The sequence below is a fragment of the Lottia gigantea genome, assembly GCF_000327385.1.
Source record: "Lottia gigantea unplaced genomic scaffold LOTGIsca_37, whole genome shotgun sequence".
In the NCBI taxonomy this organism is placed as follows: domain Eukaryota; kingdom Metazoa; phylum Mollusca; class Gastropoda; family Lottiidae; genus Lottia; species Lottia gigantea.
Window position 1 is genome coordinate 1,137,725 of NW_008709259.1, and position 23,899 is coordinate 1,161,623.

At 36.5% G+C, this 23,899-nt stretch overlaps 3 protein-coding genes across 3 annotated transcripts; all 3 read left to right on the forward strand.

Moving 5' to 3' along the window:
- Positions 1-55: 55 nt before the first annotated feature.
- On the forward strand, positions 56-6,286 carry LOTGIDRAFT_73867 (hypothetical protein; the record flags this gene model as incomplete). Its single annotated transcript, XM_009058981.1, has 3 exons — positions 56-315; positions 540-877; positions 6,234-6,286. Coding segments are annotated over 3 exons (651 nt in total), but the record flags the coding sequence as incomplete, so codon positions are not given.
- A 6,103-nt stretch (positions 6,287-12,389) lies between these two features.
- LOTGIDRAFT_73113 (hypothetical protein) lies at positions 12,390-17,593 on the forward strand (the record flags this gene model as incomplete). Its single annotated transcript, XM_009058980.1, has 5 exons — positions 12,390-12,567; positions 15,414-15,524; positions 16,273-16,401; positions 16,712-17,091; positions 17,420-17,593. Coding segments are annotated over 5 exons (972 nt in total), but the record flags the coding sequence as incomplete, so codon positions are not given.
- Positions 17,594-18,789: 1,196 nt separating this feature from the next.
- LOTGIDRAFT_79789 (hypothetical protein) lies at positions 18,790-19,323 on the forward strand (the record flags this gene model as incomplete). The annotated part of the gene is made up of 2 exons (XM_009058983.1): positions 18,790-18,931; positions 19,199-19,323. Coding segments are annotated over 2 exons (267 nt in total), but the record flags the coding sequence as incomplete, so codon positions are not given.
- Between the last annotated feature and the right edge of the window lie 4,576 nt (positions 19,324-23,899).

Here is a 23,899-nt window from a genome sequence, read left to right on the forward strand (position 1 = left end):
CTCAATGTCTTCAGTTTGGGGTTTTCTTTTGCTTATTTCATTACTGAAATATTATGTTTTAGGGAACTGTTCTGCTGGGTATTACTGTCCGCAAGGAGAATCAACACCAAACCAAAATCTGTGTACAGTTGGACATTACTGTCCAGAGCACACAAATTCACCTATACTATGTCCAAGCGGTTGGTACCAAGATGAAACTGGACAATCAGATTGTAAGATATGTCCTGGTGGATACTATTGTGATAATAGTAATGGTGTAGTTGTTATTAATGAAACAATTACATGTCCATCTGGCTACTACTGTCCGCCAGGTATGTTTTTTTCTAGACACTTTACCAGAAGCAATATTGTTGCTTAAAAACTAGATGAGAAAGAAACTGATATTTTATCCAAATTCTTTCAAGAGATGGTTCTTCCAGCTCACTGAACCTTTTGGTATTGAGGAATGTCCGTTCCGATTACAGATTCACCTTCATTGCAAATAGTTGGTTCTAAATAAATGGAAATTATTTTTTTCTTGTTTCAGGTACCACTCGAAGTGATCAATACCCATGTCCTCTTGGTACATTCAATAACAATACTGGTTTGAACACCAGTCAGGATTGTAGTCCTTGTCTTGGTGGTTTTTACTGTGGAGAAGTCGGAAAAGATTCACCAACTGGACCATGCGATGCAGGTTACTTCTGTAAACGATTTGCTATGATGCCAACTCCTAATCAAACTGTCGATGCTGATATCTGTCCACAAGGTAGCTACTGTCCACAACAAACAGCTTCACCAGTACCATGTCCTCCAGGCACATATGGTAGTTCTTCGAGACTCACTGCTGAAAATGAATGTACCGTTTGTCTGGGAGGCTGGTATTGTCAAACTCATGGTTTAACAGACAATGAAGGTGAGTTACACGAGAGTTTTCGGGCATAAATTGAACTTTTGTAATGTTTATGGCAGGTGACTTATGCATTCATTCACTATGATATTATGTAGTTGTCGTTTCAGTGCCTATTAGAATACCTGGTATGTGGTATGCTAAATTGTATAAAATCTAATGTTCCTTGATTCTGTTGCCTTGTTTAAGGTAGAGATGTACTCGTTCACTTTTCATTCATTTTGAACTCCTTAGGTCCCTGTTCCGAGGGTTATTTCTGTGTAAATGGTTCTACGACACCACAGAGTGAATTGTGTACAATTGGTAACTACTGTCCTATTGGAACTGCTGTCCCAGAAAGATGCCCCGTGGTAAGTAATAAGATTTCCAATTCCATGAAGGGAGCCGCGGTGTCTCAGTGAGTTAGACGCATGCTCACTAACTATAGGTCGAGATAATACCTTCTGATTTTTCAAACCGGTTTCCCCCTGTCAGTAGGTGAGAGGGGATGACATGAAAAAAGCGTCTAGTCGTTCGGATGGGACAATAAACCGAGGTCTCGTGTGCTACAGGCTGTGCACGTTAAAGATCCCTCAACATTTGGAAATCGAAAAAGAGCAGGCTAATGCCGCTATACTGGCAAAATTTCCCTCATTTTGCACCCTGTATGGGATTGCCCGTCTTCATTAGCCCACATGGTGCAGAGAAGTAGGACGTAAAACTTTCATTTCATTTTATTTAGAATAATTGATATACTTCTATTCGATAATCACACAAATTATACTATAAATAAAATATCCTAATTTTTCACAGTTGAATAGTAGCCTACTCAATAATACATTAATAGATAATATATTATATAAGTCAATGTCGATTTACAGAATCAAATATCTTCCACTCTTTATTTTAGGGCACATTTAACCCATATGTGGGTTTGAACTCGTCCAGTCAGTGTACATCCTGTACTGAAGGAGAATTTTGTGAAACTGAGGGGTTGTCGTCACCAACTGGACCATGTGAAGCTGGATTCTATTGTCCTGGTGGACAGAATTCATCTAGACCAGCAGAATACCCGTGTCTTGTAGCCCACTACTGTCCTCTAAACTCATCTCAACCTATTCCTTGTCAGAATGGAACCTATATGAATCACACAATGGCTGAACAGTGCTATATCTGCCCAGCAGGATGGTAAGGACACCTCAATCATGTTTTGTTTTAAAATTAAGTAATTATTTCTCACAAGTAAAATTAGTATGACCATTATTGAATACCTACACAATTTGATTAAACAAATTCAAACCGGATTCAAAATTCTTTAAGAAACTATAACAGATTTACATTTGTATTTAGGTATTGTACCAATGGAAATTTGGTTGAGTCATGTGCACCAGGTCACTACTGTCCAGAAGGAACTGGCTTCAACTGGCAGCAATGTCCAAGAGGTACATTTAACAATCAGACTGGGTTATCTAGTACAAGTCATTGTACTCCATGTATTGGTGGTAGATATTGTGAAGTAGAAGGATTGGTAGAACCATCTGGTATGTGTGATCAAGGCTACTATTGCAAATATGGAGTTGATAGAAGTAAACCAAGTGGTGGAATAGCAACTTCGGTGAATGGATCTTGTTTACTTGACGGTAATAAGATTAGTTTTATAAATTTATCCAAGTTATAAAGTTCTCCAAGTTTTCAGGAAACGTGCATCTAAGTCCGTTGTAGTATTTTAAATCTGCATTTACCTGAAAAGGTGTATGCTTGGACATTTTTTTTTATAGATTTCAGCTTCCAGTCTATGGTGTTGTAAATACATTATTATAAAAAATAGTTTTTCTTCATAAGATAAAATCTTCCATTATAGGCATAGAAACTGGCGATGGAGGTTTATGTCCAATGGGTTATTACTGCCCTATTGGTACAACAGAACCAATACCATGTGGAGCTGGTACTTACAGTAATGAAACTGGGATGTCATCCTGTTTAGTCTGTCCATCTGGATTCTACTGCTTACAAGGTAATCCATCATTTTTGAATTTCAAAGCATAATTGATATCTTTCCGGCAGTTACAGCCGTTACACAAAAAGTATTGAGATGGAAATTAAGTGAAAATCTGCTAATTAGAAATTACACTCGCATTTTCAGTAGAAGGAGACTTAACACTTTATCCTAATTAACTTACGTCTTAATTGATTTTTTTAATCCAGTCTATTACTCCTATAATTCCTAAAGAAATAACAGGATTGATAATTGAAAGTAATCGACTGAGTAATAGTACATGTGTAAAATCAATCATTTGACAAAAAAAAAACAAAAAACAATTACCATTATACAGAGCTGATATTTATTTATTAAATATTGATAAGGAGGGGTTCTCTTTTTCCTGTAAATTGGGGGATCGAACAGAACACGGATAATCAATGATACACTCTTAACATTACGTTTGAAATGAGATTCGAATAATTATTTAGTTATTCATTTAGAATATTAGTAAGTTTTAGTCTTCTCAATAATTCTATACTTGCAGGAGCTCAAACGTACCTGGATTCACCATGTCCATCAGGTCACTATTGTCCATCTGGTACACAAGCAGCTACGCAGTTCCCTTGTCAAGCTGGTACTTATTATAACCTAACCATGGCACGCGATATCAGTGACTGTTTACCTTGTCCTGGAGGAGAATACTGTGCCACAGATGGACTGTCTACACCAACCGGATATTGTCAAGAGGGTATGTTGAAATTAATTATTTTCATCTTGGAGTAACTGGATGTCATTGGCAATATTGCTTATTTATCAAAAAGCTCTCTATTCCCTTGCACAACACAGGCAAAATCAAGCTTTGATCACTTTATAACAGCTTGCTGTCTAATTTTTCCATGATCACGTCTTTTGTACTTTCATCTTTGCACAAAAAAATGCTGATTATACCACAAACAAGATCTAAAATTCTTTGTCATGTTCGGAATAATATTCTATTTTTAGGTTGGTATTGCACTTCAAACTCTACATCACCAACACCAACACTACCAGAAGGTAATCAGTGTCAAACTGGATTTTATTGTCCCATCAGATCACCGTATCCCAAATCATGTGATCCCGGACAGTACTGTCAGACTGTTGGATTATCAGAGCCAACTGGAAATTGCTCTGGAGGTAAATTTTCCATTTTATAGCTGATGTAAATGTGAATATTTCACAATTTGACACTGAAAGTACTAAGGTCAATATGAAACGTTTTTATATGGCAGTATGTACCAATTTATAATATATATTGTAATATATTATTGACCACAGCAGCAGTTCGTCCCAATGTCTGTTTTCATGAAGCTTGAACACCTAATTGAATGATCGGATGTGCAATCAATTAATCTTTATCTAAAAATTTCAGGATATTACTGCACATTGGAGTCCACTACACCAACCCCAACAGATAATATTACAGGAAATGTCTGTCCAGTAGGACACTATTGTCCCACGTCATCTAGTACACCTACACCATGTGACCAGGGATATTATCTTGATGTCACCCTACAAGATAATGAAGCAGACTGTAAAATATGTACTCCGGGAATGTACTGTCCTGGTGTTGGTCTTGAACTACCAACTGGTAACTGCAGTGCTGGTTATTACTGCCCTGGTGGTCAAAACACATCTACACCTTCCGAATACAAGTATGTATATTTCTTGCTTAAGCGTCACTCATTAAACCACCAACTTTGGTTATTTAATGTATTGCCAAGCGTGTACTCCATTTTAGCATTACTTCTATCCAAAAGTTACATTCATAACTACACTGAGCAAGTCAAGCCTTTTTTTCATATGACTAAATCAAGAACAATTTCAATCCAAAGATTTCCATGTTGCCCAATTGGTCACTATTGTCCAATTGGTATAGATGCACCACTCAGATGCCGCAATGGAACTTATCAGGATTCAGTTACCCAATCAGAATGTAGAGATTGTCCACCAGGTTATTTCTGTGATAACACTTTATCAATCGTCATACTTGACAACTCAACAACCCTATGTCCAATGGGATATTACTGTCCAGAGGGAACAAGATTCAGCATAGAATTCCCATGTCCAATAGGAACTTTCAATAACCTTACTGGTAAGTAATATATTCCTCATTTCCTAGTCGAACCATCATTCTTGCTAAATAAAGATTTCAACTGCTTTAATTTTTCAAATATTTCAATGTCATACGTATGTTTTTATTTAATATTTTCTCAATTCTAAAACAGGTTTACAATCGTCAAATGAGTGCAGTCCGTGTTCAGGAGGATATTACTGCCCTATACCTGGTATGGTAACTCCAGTGGATCTCTGTGATGCTGGGTATTTTTGTCAACAATCAGCCAAAACGTCTACTCCAAATCAAGGTAAAAGTAACACCTATTTCATACAATTGTATTTCACTTTCTCTTCTCCGTAAATTGTTATTAGTTCCTTTGTTTGATATAAAATAGTTGAACTAATACAATATTGTCTAACAAAGTAGTTTGCATTGCTTTTATAATTCATTTATGTGTTTCAGGACTGGATGCTAATATTTGTCCGGAGGGACATTTCTGTCCTACTGGAACATCCAATCCTGTTCCATGTCCCAAGGGTACATACAGTAACCAGACAGGACTGATTCAAGAAGATGATTGCACATTTTGTCCTGCAGGATCTTACTGTCAGCAAACTGCTATGACTGAAGTCTCTGGCCTTTGTGATCCAGGGTAAGATCTCGATGTTAATTTTGTGAAAGGATACTTAACGACTGAGCAATGTCAAGGAAGATGCAAAAAATGGTGGAGAGCGAAGCACTAGAGCCTTACATAAATAGTTTGATATCGACTTAAATTATGGAAGCTTATCAATCTGTGCTCATCAGTTGGAAACCGAGTCTTGGGTTGTCACATGAAACTTTTGGAACACATTTTGACAAATGAATAAGGATTATCTTTTTCTTAAACACTATGCTTTCAGATTCTACTGTGAAACTGGATCCAATCGATCTGATCATTTGATCTGCCCGGCTGGATCTTATTGTCCAGAAGGTTCTGGACTTCCTACACCATGTCCACACGGAACGTACAGTAATACTCGTAGTCTTGCTAATGTGTCGCAATGTACAGATTGTGATCCTGGGAAATTCTGCAATGATTCAGGTATGCTATATTTAATAGAATCGACTACTTTACTAGGATAACCTGCCATACACCCACTTATGTAACAAAGTAAAGAGTGGAAAGCCGACAAAATTGGCAAGTCGAAAAAGGGCGAGTCTTATAACTATCTGAAATCATTCTGGATTATCAATTAGTCAGACATAAGAACATTTTCTTACCTCATATTATTTTAACATTTGTACAGGTCTCACCACACCAACTGCAGAATGTGATGCTGGATTCTACTGTCCTGGTGGAAACAGTGTTCCAAATCCAACAGATTCTCCTTGTGTGATTGGTCTTCATTGCCCCATTGGAAGTTCTGTTCCACAACCATGTTCTGCAGGAAGTTTTACCAACTACAGCCAGGCTGACTCTTGTGACATCTGCCCCGCTGGTTTTTACTGTGTTCCCGAGGAAGTCATTGCCGGTAACGTATTTTTTCTTCCTGTATTTCTACTATTCCTATAAAGAAATCCTGTCATATTGGATGACCTACACACAGGACAGAAGTTCAGAAACTAGATTTAGTTTCACAAATGTTAGATGGAAAGCGTGCCCACCATCGCACATCAGAAATTTTTACCAATGCATAAGAGAAGTCCATATATGTATCTCCGACATACTATGAAGATGTACTGAATGGCATGAATACATAATTTGTTATAACCATATGAACCGTTTTCTTACAGGTAACTCTTCTTCAGGACATCGTCTGTGTCCAGAAGGCTATTTCTGTTTGACTGGAACTGGTAGAAATTGGTCTCCATGTCCTCGTGGTACATTTAGTAATGTTAAGGGTTTAACTGCTTCATCAGAGTGTCAACAATGTACTGGTGGTTATTACTGTGACGGCACCAATCTGACAGAACCAACAGGTCCTTGTGATAATGGATTTTACTGTACTCTTGGAGTTGATATATCAGCACCAGGTGGTAATCATACAGGTGAAGGTGGTATATGTCCACCAGGCTATTACTGTACTCAAGGTTCCGTAATTCCAAATGGTTGTCCTGCTGGAACATACCAAGTAAGTTTAATTCAAATCATTTTTAATCCCAAATATTTTTTAAAAAATAAGATGGCTTTAAGAAGCTTAAATTTAAGAATAAATTTACATTGTCTTTGTAAAGCAATAGATAGATTTTAATAAACATCTAAATGTGATAATCATTTGTGTCTGGGTTTTAAGTTATTTTATATCATTTAATTGTTAATCTAATTTCAGGATAAAGCTAATCGTTGGAATTGCGATACTTGTCCTGGAGGTTATTACTGCAACTCAAACAGCTCATCGTATCTTGACAAACCATGTCCAGTAGGTCATATATGCCCTGAAGGTACCGCCTCAGATACGCAGTTCCCCTGTCAACTTGGAACCTTTAATAACAGAACAGGTAAATAAACTTTGATTGAAATATTGCCTGTACAGAAAGTTGTTTGAAGTGAGTGCATAACCGTATAACCAATGTTATTTTCTTAGTTAAAGTAAATGAATTCATGATTTTCTTTTAGGTCAGAATAACGAAAGTGCATGTTCACCATGTACTCCTGGATATTACTGTGAATCATTGGGATTAGAAATACCAACAGGACAATGTTTAGCAGGATGGTATTGTACATTGGGCTCATCTTCATCAACACCATCTGATCCAGAACAAGGTGGATTTTGTACTTCAGGTAAAATGAAGCTCTGGTCATTACATTTATATTTTTATGGTATAAAGTTCCTACCTATTTTATCCTTAATATGCACCCGCAATAGTTTTGATCAGTTACGCACTTTATAACGGCTATATCTTCCATGATAATGAGATCCATGATAATTTTATCACCGAATCGTTTTCAGGAACATACTGTCCAACAGGAAGTGCCTATCCCATTGGCTGTGATGATGGTCAGTATTGTGATGTCAACATGATGGCATCACCTCGTGGTGATTGTATGGCAGGTTATTTCTGTGACTCCAACTCGACAACTGATAGACCAAGTGGAATTGGAGGTGAGTAACTTGATTATATTTAAACAAAACTAGATGAAATGTAGAGGTATTGTAAACGTATTTTTCCGAAGCCTTACAACTTTGAAGATAACTTGACGCACTTTATATTTTTAAATTCCAACATATTTTATCGTGATCAGATCTCTGATCCGAAAAACACAGAATAATCTAATTCAACTGTCCTTTGGTATCAATATCAAATAATAGATTTTATAATGTACATATATAACGAATGAGTACACAGATAACCATCAATTTTCAAGGTGATAGATGTCCCAGTGGTCATTACTGTCCAGCAGGAACCTTCTCTCCACAACCTTGCTCTCCTGGTTTTTATCAACCCAGTATTGGTGCTGAGAATGTGACATGGTGTGTCATTTGTACTGCCGGAAAATATTGTAACTCAAGCGGTTTAACAACACCAGATGGAGATTGCAGTCCAGGTTGGTTAAATTGTCTTCTACCTTGTTTCGATATCCGAAATCAATCTGTGTTACGATCGGTTGAGCCTTGAAAATTGTTGAATTCTTTTTGAGGAGTTGCGTTAATAATTTTCATCTAAGACCATGTATATTATGGACATTTCTCATAACACATTTTAAGATGATGTTTGGTATGAATATACCTGTATATTCTATTTCAACACACCAATTTTGTTCAAAACAATTGCTGAAGGTATTGCATTCTCTTTTTAAAGGTTACTTCTGTCCAGAGGGTCAGGTAACAAGTGATCCAAGTCAATTTGAGTGTCCAGGAGGATATTATTGTCCAGGTGGTACAAGTTCCAGCATCCAATGTTCTTCTGGATATTACCAAGATAAACCCACTCAACCTAGTTGTATAAAGTGTCCAGCTGGTTTTTACTGTGATTCTTCTATAGGTCCAATAACAAATTATACTCTTTACACATGTCCTTCAGGTAACTACTTCATTTTCAAACTCTATTTTTATATTCTTGTGGTATGGTTCAAAACATTACAAATGGATACTACAGCAGCTTCTCAGATAGTGTTAAGATATGAGATACCGCTGTAGATTTTAGACAAAGACTTACAATATCCTCAACAGTATTGGTATCATTTTTCTTATAGTAGGCAAATGTCACAGGAAATAGTTAAGAGTAACCGATTAAAGGATCCTAGAACATAGAACTTGTGAAGAAGTCATCCATTGTGGTATAGGAAACCTATTTATTGCAAGCTTTTCTTTATTGGATACACTAATAAGGGAAGCAATTAATATAGAAAAACAGTATGAGCAAATTTTACCAATAAGATCTCCTTTTCTGGAAAACTTAATGAATTCATTTTTCAGGACACTACTGTTTGGCTGGTACAAGAGTTGCAGGAGAATACCCATGTCGAGCTGGTACCTTCAATAATATTACTGGTCTCCAAGCTGACACTGATTGTTTCCCGTGCTTAGGTAAGCAATCCTGTTCAAATCTTAAGCTTTCTAGTTCTTTCATCTGAATTCTAAATTAGTCAGCATTAGAAAAAAATCCCATTGATACACTCCTTGAAAGACTGAGTGCCTTGTTGTGTTTCTCTGCGGTATTGTATATTATTTCTTGTAATAATAAAATATTTACGTTTGATTCATTTAGGTGGTTACTATTGTTCAGCTGGTACGGTCTATCCCAGTACATCTTGTGCAGCTGGTTATTATTGTCGATCTGGATCAAGAACAGCTGCCCCACAACAAGGGTTTAACGCTGACCCCTGTCCAGTTGGTCACTACTGTCCGGAACAAACAGCAGAGCCAATAAAATGTCCAATAGGTACATTTAGTAATAAGACGAAATTGATGAATGAAACAGACTGCACTCCATGCACTAAAGGTTAGCTTTTGTTATCATATAGAGGTAGATAAATACTGATAAGATAATAGTAACTTTGGAACGGTACCCCCGTCCATTATCCTGACATTGCTACTTGTCGCTGCTGTCAAGTTAGAGGATGATCACATGGAAATAAGGATACACATGAATGTTACGTGCCTAATGTGTAGTTTTTTCCCTTAATCAGGGCTTATCACACCGGGATGCGGTTAATAAAAAAACATTTGTTTTTCTGTTGTGTTCTTTTAAACTGAGGCGAAATAATCATCTTACATATTTTTCCTTTTTTCCAGGAATGTATTGTGATAGTCAGGCATTATTAGAGCCACAAGGTCCATGCACTCCTGGATTCTATTGCCTGGAAGGATCAAGCAGTTCTACGTCAATTGTATGTCCTCCTGGAAAATATTGTCCTGAAGGTATGTTACTAAAAGTTACTCATAAATGTTTGGAAACCACTTCAAACAAAGTCTGTTTATGTAAGTAACAATCTCAGGAGTGACACTTGCAAATATTAAGAGTTATGCCTGACATGACTGTAAATCTTATTTCAATTAAAGATATATTCACCAAATATTTCTTTCTTTCATTTTGTTGAAAATGTAATATTCAATCCTTATGTTTAATTCCAGGAACACATACACCAGTCCGCTGTCCACCAGGCACATTTTCTAACCTAACCAGACTTACTACAGAATCAGAATGTACAAACTGCACAGCTGGATTTTACTGCCAGAATAATGGTTTAACCACCGAGGAAGGACCCTGTCAACAGGGATATTATTGTCCAGAAGGTAGTCAATATATATTTTTTGAAAATGTTAATGAACATTAATGGTGATTCATTTCAAATTAGAACGCAAAAAGGAACCATTAAGTGAATGTTATTATTATAGAACAGGTTGTTCGATTTCATTTCTGAATGATGTTTTGGAAAGCTGAGCAATTATTTTAATGACTGTATCTGTCTAGATTAAAGGGATATATAATTCAGAAGATAATAAAGGGTATTAATTTGGTTGGTGATCAAAGTCTTCCATTTTTTTTCTTTAAAGGCTCAACAGTTGCAAACAGTGTTATCTGTCCAATTGGATTATACTGTCCAACAGGATCAGATGTACCACAGTCCTGTCCTCCTGGTTATTTTACAAATAGAACGGGTTTATGGAATTGCGATATCTGTCCGGATGGGTAAGTACATTCTGTAGCAAGCTAGACTTTATAAAGCTGAAATTAATCACATGAAAGCTATTTAAGATTGGAGATGGTATATCGAATAAGTGGAAAATTATTAAGATAAATACAATTAGCTAGCTTACTCGCTTTAACTTATCTGATTTCATTTCAATAGTCAGCTTTCTAATATAAAGTACGTCTGCCAACTTGTGATCGTCAAAACCTCGAGAGCATAAAAAAATATCCGTTCAACAGATAAAACACATCTCTGAATATACCATCCAAGAATTATTTTGAGTCATAAGTTGGAATTGTATTTCAGGTTTTACTGTGTGCCAGATAATGTAACGGCAGGTGATCCTGCATCAGGGTATTTTAACTGTCCTGCTGGCTATTTCTGTCCTAGTGGTACTGGATTAGACTGGCAAGCCTGTCCTAAAGGAACATACAGTCAACAGACCAATTTGTATAAAGTAAGCATTTTTTTACTGAAGATCTGACTATTGGAATTTTGGTTTTGATACAATCTTTCGGTGAACTGTTCATAAAAAGTAAAATTTTACCCTATATGAAGTGTTTCATTTTTGGTCTATTCAAATATTTTGTAAATAATGCAGTTGCATGAAGTCTACATTATTGTTTTCACTGATTCAGTACTGCATATAAATATGGATCAAACCTGCTAAGTGAAGATCACATTTTTCCATTTTGCAAACTCACACTTTAAGTAAATCACCATATATCTTGATTCTACCAGGCATATATTCTTCCTTCCAGCTATCCCAATGTAAAGACTGTGATGGAGGTAATTATTGTTCAGTGGAAGGTGCTACATCTGTCACTGGACAGTGTGACGTAGGTTATTATTGTCAGTCTGGAGTCGACAGATCAAATCCTGATAATTCAGCTACCAACAGTACTTATCCACCAACATGTCCTCTACTGGGTGGTCACACAGGTAATTTACCATAAGTAACTTTGGGATTTAACTGCGATAGCAGTCCATATGCCTTATAAATTGACAGAGATAAACACTTAGTCAGTTGATCATATGGTATAAGTCATACAGTTATTTGGCGTTATGAGCCCCATCCTATCACGAGTATGGGTTTTGGCATTGTGCTATTGATAAATGGAGGTGTGGTTTGGACACGATGTCTCAACTCTCTCGTTCAGATCGATGCAAGGAAACCAAAATCTGAATATTTCTTTTTTCATTTAATATCTATTTATCTACAGGTTATGGCGATATCTGCCCACCAGGATCAATGTGTCCCCTAGGAAGTGAACAAGCCATTAATTGTATAGCTGGTACCTATCAAGATGAGTTTGGTCAAGGAACTTGTAAACCATGTCCAGAGGGGTACTACTGCTTCCTGAACTCAACGGATTATCTCGATAAGCCATGTCCAGTTGGTCATTATTGTCCTGCTAATACAGAAAGACCTGATCAGTTTCCATGCTCACCTGGAACTTTCAATCCAGCAGAGAAGCAAACAAATAAAACTGCTTGTCTATCTTGTACTCCTGGAACCTACTGCCAGATCAGTGGTTTGGCAAGTCCAACCGCAAACTGCAGGTGAGTTTTCAGATTCAACTTGGTATCAGTAATAGATATGAAATGAGTGTGGGAGCAGGCACATCAATTTCTTTTTCAATCTTACAATATTATATCATAAAGTAAAATTCCGCAATTAAAAAAGTAAGCTGATGCTTGGTTTGGAAGTAATAAGAATATCAATTTTTCGCATTTTATCTTTCTAAGACTTATTCAGAACATCTTGATTCATTTTTCTAGTGCTGGGTGGTACTGTCTTGGTGGTGCCACACAAGCAATGCCAACAGATCCTGCTAAAGGAGGTAAATGCAAGAAAGGAGAATATTGTCCTGTTGGCAGTGAAGATGTGACTCTTTGTGATGGGGGAATGTATTGTGCTTCTGAGAGATTAGAATCACCATCAGGAAACTGTTCCCAAGGTAAGCAATATTGACAGGAATTGTCCTTTAGGATTTTCTGCTAAAGTAACTACACCCTATTGGAATGTACAAGATGATGAAGTCTTAGTAATGTATTCAAAACACAAACAAATTCCCCGAAAACCAATCTGAGGTTAATTAAACACATGATAATTCGTGTTTTGAATATACTTTGTGTAATTTTTTGTATCTATATTTTATTCCAGGATACTATTGTACATTGGGAGCTAAATTCCATAGTCCCATTGATGGTGTAACTGGTAATAGATGTCCAGTAGGCCACTATTGTCCAAGTGGTTCAGTAGCTCCAACACCATGTCCAATAGGATATTACCTGAATATTCAAGGACAAAGCGCTTTATCGTCATGTAAAATATGTACACCTGGTAAGTAATCATAACATATATAGAAAATTGTGCCTTAGAGAATACATTGTATATATAATTTACACAAGAATCGCACTCATAACAATACTTAATGTTCAAATATTATTTGATTCCTAAACACAGTACAGTGGTTCTCACATGACTCATGCATGGCTATCTCCTTCTTCTAGGTAAATATTGTGGTACCGATGGTCTTAATTTACCACAAGGAGACTGCAATGCTGGTTTCTACTGTCCACCAGGTCAGATAACCAACCAACCTGCCAATCATACTTGTCCTGAAGGTCATTTCTGTGTTGGTGGCAAAGAAGCTCCAGAACCCTGTCCATCAGGAACCTATCAGGTATATGCGAAACTAGTGTTAGAATAAAAAAAATGAAGTAACATTCTGTGGTTTAATGCCTCGTAAGGACAGGCAAATGCAGACAAATGCAGTTGTTGAATAACATGAGGGTTATATGGATGAGTAAGATTCTGTGTGATGTCGGCTATAAAAACCTTTTAACAGATTCTACTCCATTGCTCACCCTCAGAGTTTAATGTATGTTGCCAGTAACTATTATGTATTTTGTGAATTACATAAAGATTTAAAAATATCCAAATCAACACTTAGAATTAAATATCGAAACTACAATGTATGTACTTGCCAGACATTAAGAATCTAATGACACATCACTAATATTTTTAGAACAGTGTTGGAGAGAGCAGCTGTAAGACCTGTCCAGCAGGATTTTACTGTAATGCTACATATTCACCAGTCGTCAATTATAATCTATATGTATGTCAAGAAGGCTATTATTGTCCTACTGGTACCCAATATCCTGATCAGTATCCTTGTCCAACTGGAACATTTAATAACAGAACTGGTAAGACTGATATTTAAAAAGCTTTATAATTATCCGCTTGTCAGATAATTGGTATTATCATCAACAAGCAAAATCACGAAGTCCAACTTAAAATTTTAACCATCATTATTTCTTCAAACCATAAAAGAATTATGAATTTCTTATATAATAAGATTCCATAAGAGGAAGAACTACATAACCTACTGTGAGAGCTATAAAAAAGATTCTCAATGCCCAATAACTATATTTTTAATATTGATAAGACTTGATTTGACGGGATTCTTGTCTCAGTACTAAATTCTACATTTGAAGTGAGCTTAAACCAATACACTTTTCATTAAAGGGTTAACAAACTCAAGTGATTGTTCATCATGTATTGGCGGAATGGCTTGTGATGTTGAAGGATTATCCACCCCAATCAGACCATGTGAAGCTGGGTACTATTGCCGTTCTGGTGCTAAGACCACAACACCCTTACAAGGTAATGATAACTTTTCTGAATTAGTTGTTTCATATCTGATGGTGTCACAGGTACACTAAACAACTCTCTAAGAAAGGAATCACATAACCAGTTTCAGGCGCAGAAGAGTAAGAGGTAAATCTCAATTTCATTTCAACCTCCACAGCTCACTGATATATTTTGGTCGTATTTGTTTGTATGTAATACATACCAATCTGTACCATGTTCCAGGTCTTGAAGCAAATGCTTGTCCAGCTGGTCACTATTGCCCTGAACAAACAACTGAACCTCAAGCATGTCCACATGGTACATACAGTCCATCTTCTGGATTACTATCAGAAGACATGTGTACTAACTGTACTGGTGGTTACTACTGCAACCAAACAGGTAAATGGAATTTTTGAACTTTAAATAAACAATTCCAGACACATTATAATTTACATAATATCTTGTATATCTTTTTCTTTAAAATACTTAATAAAACACAATCAACCGCAATTTTTCGTCTACATAGATTTTGATGAATGTCAAAGTGACGAAACATACCTTTTGTATATAAAGTGGAAAAGATACCTTGACTTTTTATATTCCCAGGTCTTACAGCAGTGACGGGACCCTGTGATGAAGGTTACTACTGTCCAGAAAGATCCAGTCAATCAACAGAATTAGTATGTCCCATGGGATTCTTTTGTGGACTAGCAACATTTACTCCAGCTTTCTGCCCAAATGGAACCTATTCAAACCAAACTGGTCTGGTCAAGTCTTCAGATTGTAGTCAATGTTTACCGGGCTATTACTGTAATGGATTTGGTTCAACAGATGTTTCAGGACCATGCAAAGCAGGTAAACAAAATTAAAATTGCATTTACCTGAGCATAAATAGTGTTCTCTTTAAAATGTTTATTTGTTACTTGGTACTACACATCGTTAGACAATTGATTCTCCCGGTGGGTAGCTCAGTTGTCCTAAGAGTCATTTTGAACTTTTTAGCTTTATTTCATATAAGTTCCTTAATAACGTAAGATACACTGTGTATGCCATCCTTGAGAATCATTAAAACCTATTCTTGGTTTGATGTAAGCAACACCATAGTGGTTTATGTCATCTCCTGTCAGTTCAGATTATGGTTTACTCTTTACATGACATTTTAAAATTATTAGGTTATTATTGTCCAATTGGATCCAGTGTTGAAACACAGGTGATTTGTCCATCAGCAAAATATTGTCCAGAAGGAGCAGCTGCACCAGCTAATTGCCCAGCAGGATTTTATGTAGACTATGATGGAGCTGACCAATGCTCACCCTGTCCTGAAGGTGGGTAAAGTCAATGCAGATTATGAATTGGTTTAGTATAGTAGTTACGGTTTATTATAAACTTATTGATAACCGTTTTCTTCTTGACTTTGCGAGAAGGGTCTGTGCTATTTATTAACTTTAAACTTATTTTTGGGTGGTTTAATTATTTAATCCTGTAGGTTCATTTGTAACCATGATGCTTTCAATGTTCTGAATCTTAGGTTACTACTGTGTACCTGAACTAACAGTGCCTGGAAATGCAGCTTCCGCCAAGACTCTTTGTCCAGAAGGTTTTTACTGTCCAAATGGTACAGGACACGACTGGCAGGCATGTCCATCTGGCAGTTACAGTAATATTAAGGGATTAAGAACTTCTCTAGAGTGTAATTCCTGTAGTCCTGGTCAATTCTGTCAAGGTAATGTAACCTAATTTATTTATTTGCATGCGAACCAACTCAAAAGAGGATTTACATTACGAGATAAACGTTCTATAATTTGTCTTTCAATGCTCAAACGTTACTGGTAAGTTGATATTGAAATAGAATTTAATCTAAAGCATTCTCGTGCATTTTTTTTCAGGCGTCAACCTAACATCGCCCACTGGACTCTGTCAAGAAGGATATTATTGCAGTTCTGGAGTCTCTACTCCAAATCCACTGATGATCAATGAATATCAATGTCCAATTGATACAGTTCATCCAGTTATTGGAAGTATATGTCCTGCTGGTCATTATTGCCCAGAAGGTACAGACTATCCTATCGGATGCCCAGCTGGGTCGTATCAAGATCTTACGAATATGAAAGACTGTAAGGACTGTCCTGCAGGATATTACTGTTATGGAAATACAACGTACTATACCCCAAACAGCTGTCCTGAAGGATTTTACTGCCCTGAAAATACAACTGACCCTAACCAATATCCATGCCCTCCTGGCACATTTAACAATAAGACAGAGCAGACTGTATTGGGTAGCTGTTTACCCTGTATACCAGGAAAATATTGCCAAGGGACTGGTAACATCAACCCCACTAGTTATTGTAGTGCTGGGTGGTATTGTACAGGCGGCGCCCTAGAATCACAGGTAAGCACTAAAGATACCTTCTGTCAGAAATAAAAAAAAAACATGATCTTGGAAGCCTTTCTGACATCTAGTCCTTACAGAAGCGTTGTGGCATTGACCTCTACGATATTATTATATAATATAATCCACGAGCTCAATGAATACATATTTCTTTCAGCCATCAACAAATGGAGGAAAATGCCTGCCAGGAAACTTCTGTCCAGAAGGTAGTGTTGTCATGGAGAAATGTACACCAGGAAAATACTGTGAAACATCCGGACTCGTATCACCAACTGGTGACTGTTCTGAAAGATATTATTGTCCACTTGGATCCAGTTCATCCAATCAGAATGATTGCACCGTAGGCCATTATTGTCCTGTTGGAACATCTGAACCATTGCCTTGCTCCAACGGAACCTTCAGTCCAAATACAAATCTTGCATCAGAGTCAGAGTGTTCAGCATGTACAGGAGGATTTTATTGTAATGGTACTGGTCTGATTGCGGTCTCTGGTCCATGTGATGAAGGTAAGTCACTTATCATCTATTTTGCTATTTTTTTAATTGTTCACCAGGTTATAATATTCATAATATATAAGACGGATGATTATGGTATTTTGTTAATCCACTTTTATTGATGACTCTTTTATCTTCAGGTTTTTACTGTCCACCTGGTCAGACCACACCTACACCTTATGATTACCTCTGTACTGTGGGTCATTTCTGTCTAGCTCAGAGTGCCACACCTACTCGCTGTCAATCGGGTTATTATCAGAATGAAGTTGGACAAAACAGTTGCAAAGATTGTCCTGAAGGTAAGCTGTTCTTTTCAATTCAATAAAAAGCTGGTTTTAACCCGAGTTTCTATGGAGCAGGATATATTTGTATACAATAACATCTTGGCTTGAATTGGTGCTTTGGAAATGTAGACATTTTCAGTGGTGTTGGCTACATTTTGGTAAATATTCGTTCTTATAAATATTTGACAAAATAATCAATATTATCAAAATAAATTCCATTTATATTCCATTTTAAAGTTCATGTTTTATGAGTTGAACTCTATTTATTCTTTATATTTGCTTTATAGGCTACTATTGTGATAACACAGTAGGTCCAGTTGGGGACCTCAGCAATTACGATTGTCCAGTTGGACATTATTGTCCTCCTTTAACAGAAAGAGCTGACCAGTATCCATGTCCAAAAGGAACCTTCAATAATAAAACCAATTTGGTGAATATAGATCAATGTCAAGAATGTAGTCTTGGATATTATTGTAACGACACCGGACTTTCACAACCTGTTGGTTTCTGCTATCCAGGGTAAATACTAAATTTTACAGCTTACTTAAGATTTTAGGCATTTAAGCAAATTACTTCAAATATTAAATAAACCTAAATATTCAATAGCATAAGAAATAAAACAAAATTTATCTTATTATATTAAAGAATTTTGTAATAGCATTGAAATTGAATTCTTGTGTATTTTCAATAATTATTTGAAAATAACAACTAAATTTATCCAGCAAAAATGTTGCTCTAATGCTGATCTGGTATTTGTTTTGCGACAGAATGGAAAGTGTCTTCTCTCTTTCGATCTCTTTGTCTATAATATGTCCATGCATAAGTTCCCAAAGTGTTCAAATCCCATACAATACCCAATATCTAACTATTTTAGATATTACTGCAATGGAAGTACAATTGAACCAAATCCTAGTGATGGTGTTTGTCCCATTGGTAACTACTGTCCTGAAGGAAGTTATAAACCAACACCATGCCCAGAAGGAACTATATCTACAAGTATTGGTAACCAGAATATTACTGACTGTAAACCATGTAAACCGGGTAGTTACTGTACCCCTGAAAGTTCCAAAAATGGTACTTATATTTCTGATTTATCAACCATCGGCTATAACGATACTGTATTTTATATAATAATCGATCTTGGATGTTTTCTACATCTTAAATTAAAATCATTTATGTGAATTTTACGTAAGAGGTCAAAAGAAATCCAGTCATATTGGAATGTAGTGTTTTATGAGAGTGGGAATACCATTCCAAGTTATTGTAGTGTAACAAATGATTGCCAAAGACAAATTAAGGAGTCTGTGTAATAAATTTGATTAATTGCAGGTTTTAGCATACCATGTGATGCTGGTTACATATGTTTAAGTGGCTCAAATGTCCCAAATCCTACCGGAGGTATTAAAGGTTACATATGTCCAACCGGTCACTACTGTCCACAGGGTGCTGTGAAAGAGAGTCCATGTAACAAAGGAACATATTCACCAAGAGAAGGCTTGGGTAAGTTAGGCAGCATTTATTAACATTTAAAAAATATTGATATGTTATCTTAGCCATCACTGTTCACTACAAATACTGTAGATACCTTGCTCTGCCATTCCATTTTCGTCTTTGTTCTTATAGGAGAGTGTTTAGTTTGTGCAGCAGGTCAATCTTGTCCAACTATGGGTATGAATGAAACTGTAGCATGTATACCAGGATATTACTGTTTAAATACCACTGATGATGATGGCTTACCATGTCCATTAGGTATGTTCTATAATCTTTTCTGTGAACATTCGTGAAGTGTACCGGGAAATCTTTGCACACAATTTGATAGAAAATACAGTACATGAAAATACCAATATTACTCATTACGTTTGATGTAAAGCAAGTCCAGGAACTTTCTCATATGTTTAAAGGTCCAACATCATTGATTTCAAAATTTATCTGTCCAGATGATGAATGTCCGATAAATGTCTACTATGTCATATGAAAGCTTTTCAAGATGACACATGCAAATTAGCATCATTTTCAAGATTGAAGATATTTATCCTATATGATAGAAGAATTTTGTTTCATGAAATTTCATAACTTATAGGTACATACAGTCCACATACTGGTTTGTCCCATCAATATGAATGTCTTGGTTGCCCAGCTGGTAGATTCTGTAATGTATCTGGATTGTCAAGCCCTGCTGGACTATGTGAAGCTGGTTATTTGTGCGTAGAGAATGCTACCTCTCCAGCACCAAATGATGGTTTCAACACATACTGTCCTGCTGGACATTACTGTCTTGAAGGTAAGCTAACCACATCCTCATTTGGGTTTTAATTTCATCACACTATTAGGATCAATTTTAAAACCCAAAAAGAAACCTCGAAATTTTCAAATGCCCATGTCATTTTCAGGAACAATATTACCAACAAGATGTCCAAGAGGTACCAGCAGAAACCAAACTGGTGGAGCCAGTGAGTTAGATTGTTGGCCATGCGCTGCAGGATATTATTGTGATCTTGAAGCTGGTTTAGAGCCAGCTGGAGGCTGTCAAGAAAGATATTACTGCCCAGATTTTGCTAAAGTTGAAACGTCGGCACCTTCTACTTATTTATGTCCTGCTGGTTTTTATTGCCCTCCTAATACTGGTAATCCAATCGGATGTCCACCCGGTAAGCAAATTCAATATTATAAATATTCTACTGTATATGCTAAACAAATCCAAAAAAATTGACGCCCCTTCCATCGCTTCCAAAAGATCAGCTGTATCCAACTAACCAATTGTAATTATATGTATTTTGATCATAAAATGTTCGGTGTTATCTTATTTTGGTGATCTTTTTTTTCGTTCAGGAACATATCAACCATCTGATGGTTCCATCGACTGCTTACAATGTCCAGCTGGTTTCATCTGCCTGAACAACACATCGGTTCCAGAACCATGCCCACCATATAGCTACTGTCCAAACTCCACAGTTGAACCAGTATTATGTCCTAACGGTACTTACACAGATAGTTTGACCACTGGTCTAACAAAAGAAGAAGACTGTTCTTTCTGTATCACTGGTAAGAATTTATTGAAGTAACTTGAAATAATCTTAAACCATTTTGATCAAAATGCTTCGGTCACATTTATAACATTTTGTTTTGAGTTATTACACCCTTCAGACCTTGCTCGTGGTCCTTAAGGTAACTTTGATCGCTGAAAAATTGCAGCAATGTTATAATGATTCCATGAATTCTAAAAGGTATCCTGTTAGTAGAGTTTAATACACCATCAACATAAGGTGAAAAGGAAAATATTCAGAAATTGTATTTTATCTTCTAGGTAAATACTGTGTTGGAGGTAGAATAGCAGGAGATTGTGCTGCTGGCTATTTGTGTAAAACTAGTATGAGTGTACCTAATCCTGATGTTTCTTATAGACCCAATGGTGGACCTTGTCCTTATGGTTATTACTGTGTTGCCGGTAAATTGAGCTTTTGAAAATAATTTGGTAAAAACCATTCTCAAAGACCTTGAGAGTAATAATATAAGATTATTTCTCCCTATTTTACCATCTTCTCTCTTGAATAAGAATTTGTATCTTTCTGTTAATATAACAAGAGATACATTTTGCTTTCTTCCAAAGGAGTTTATTGTTTCATCTATATTTCATTTTTATTAGGGACTTCAACTCCAGCAACTTGTCCACCTTTGAAGTTTATTGACAAGGAAGGAGCAGGCTCTGTATCAGAATGTCAACCATGCCCAGCTGGAAGAATCTGTCCAGAGAATTCTACAGTTTCACAGCCTTGCCCAGCAGGGTATTACTGTGAACAGTCCAAAGCAGTACAACCATGCCCAGTGAGGACATATAATGATTTACCAGGAGCTGAAGATGTGAGTTGGTGTAAAGCCTGCCCAGCCGGATACTGGTGTAAAGATAGCGGCACTGCAGATTATACCATTAACCCATGTCCACCTGGTTTCTACTGTATAAATGCTACATATAATCCCGAACCATGTCCATTAGGAACATACAGGTATTTGTTTTACAATCACTCATTATTGGTAACTTAATTTGATACACACACATGCTTATTACCTAGTGAAATGAATATCGTAAAAGTTATAAACCTATAAAATTCGTATACCTAAAACTAAAACACGCCACCAAATTGCAATCATCAGATGAAAAGTTACACGACATTTTGAAGGGAACCATACATGTAACAACATATCTCTTAGCTAACGGTACAAACATTAACATGACAATTCACAAAAATACTATTAATAGCAAAAAACAATAGCTAATGCTAACAGCTCTAAAAATACAGATTAAATTTGCATTTTCTTATTATGCAGAAGCATTTTACCAATTTAATTTCTTGATTAGATTTGTAAATTATCATTTCCTAAATCTCCTTCATATTTCAGAGACTCTGTGGCAGCAGGGGCAGTAGAAGATTGTGTACTGTGCCCACCAGGTTTTTACTGTCCTGAATTCAATATGACATACAGTGGTATACAATGTGATTTGGGACAACACTGTCCCGAAGGAGCACAAAACCAGACAATCTGTCATGCAGGTGAGATAAATAAGGATATCCTTTACATGAAAATGATACTGATACAATTGATTAAATGTGGATTGTTCAACTGTTCGTTATGAGGAAAAGCACCATTCCAAGCGTTAAAATCGTTTTATGATATTCATCCCCATATGTTTAGTATAAAAAAACCTCAACCCATTACTTGTTTATTTGATAGGATTGCATACAGCCAGGTCAAACTCGTTTCAAAGAAGTAATTCTTGCCTGTTAAAGAATGGGTGAAATTTCCAGACGATAAATAAAATAACACCTGCATATTCTTACTAATGGTTTATTTCAATTCCAGGGTACTACTGTAATATGTCTATGAGTCAAGTTCCATGTCCACCAGGATACTACTGTCCAGAAGCATCGGGTTTCCCGATACCTTGTCCACAGGGTTATTATTGCGGAGCTATAGATGACTGTAACATTACAAATGCTGGTAGGTAACAATTTACTTGAACTTTATTATACTTGTCTGTTTTTGATTTTGCTTGTATCCCAAGAATGGGAAATCGGCGGTATTATCATATATGGTACTTCGAAAGTTTATTTTTATTATAGGTGCTATTGAACCAAAGAAATGTCCTTTGGGTTATAAGGAATATGATGGTGCAACAAGAAAAACTTTTGATGATACTTGTGAACCATGTATGCCAGGGACTTATGGTGCTCACCCTGATAGGGCTATTTGTGAACCATGCCGAGCTGGAGTAGTGTGTAGAGCTATGGCGACTACAGACCGTCCTGTAGCTAATACAAGTTCCTTAGCTTATGTGGCTGGATATCCAGCAACAAACTCCTACATTTGTCCAGAAGGTAAGGAGTCCCGTTAATCTAAAGATTGTGTTATCCAGTGTCCAAATACTTAAACCTCTCAAAAGTGTAGTTCGCTGTTGTATTTTACCCATGGAATAAGTCAGAATAATTATATTTTTTTTATTTGCAAAAAAGCTTGACAGTAATGGGAAACGGGTTTTAGCTTATTTAACCCCTCTCTTTCGATTGATGAAAACCAGCGTCTAATTATTTTGTAGGATACTATTGTCCACAGAACAGTTCACAACCTACGCCTTGTCCAACTGGTACATTCAATCCTGACCCAGAAGCTGGTAGTCTATATGAGTGTCAGAATTGTCCTACTGACCATTTCAATAATAAAGAAGCACAACCTGGATGTTTCCATTGTGGTACAGATGCATCCCAACCATCAACTGGATCCACAACCTGTATCTGTCGTGGTGCTGGTAGAGATTTCCAGGTGAGGTCCCATCCATGTTATGGAACTATCTATTTTGTTTCAGCATAAGCCATGTCAATCTATAACCGGTCATCAGAAATAATCAAATTGTGATGATAATAATAATTTCAACACAGATGTGTTAAATTTCTTTTTCCTTTTTTGCTTAAAGATGATTTATCATTATGTACTACGAATCTAACAAATTGCAACAACTTACATCATTCATAATATCCT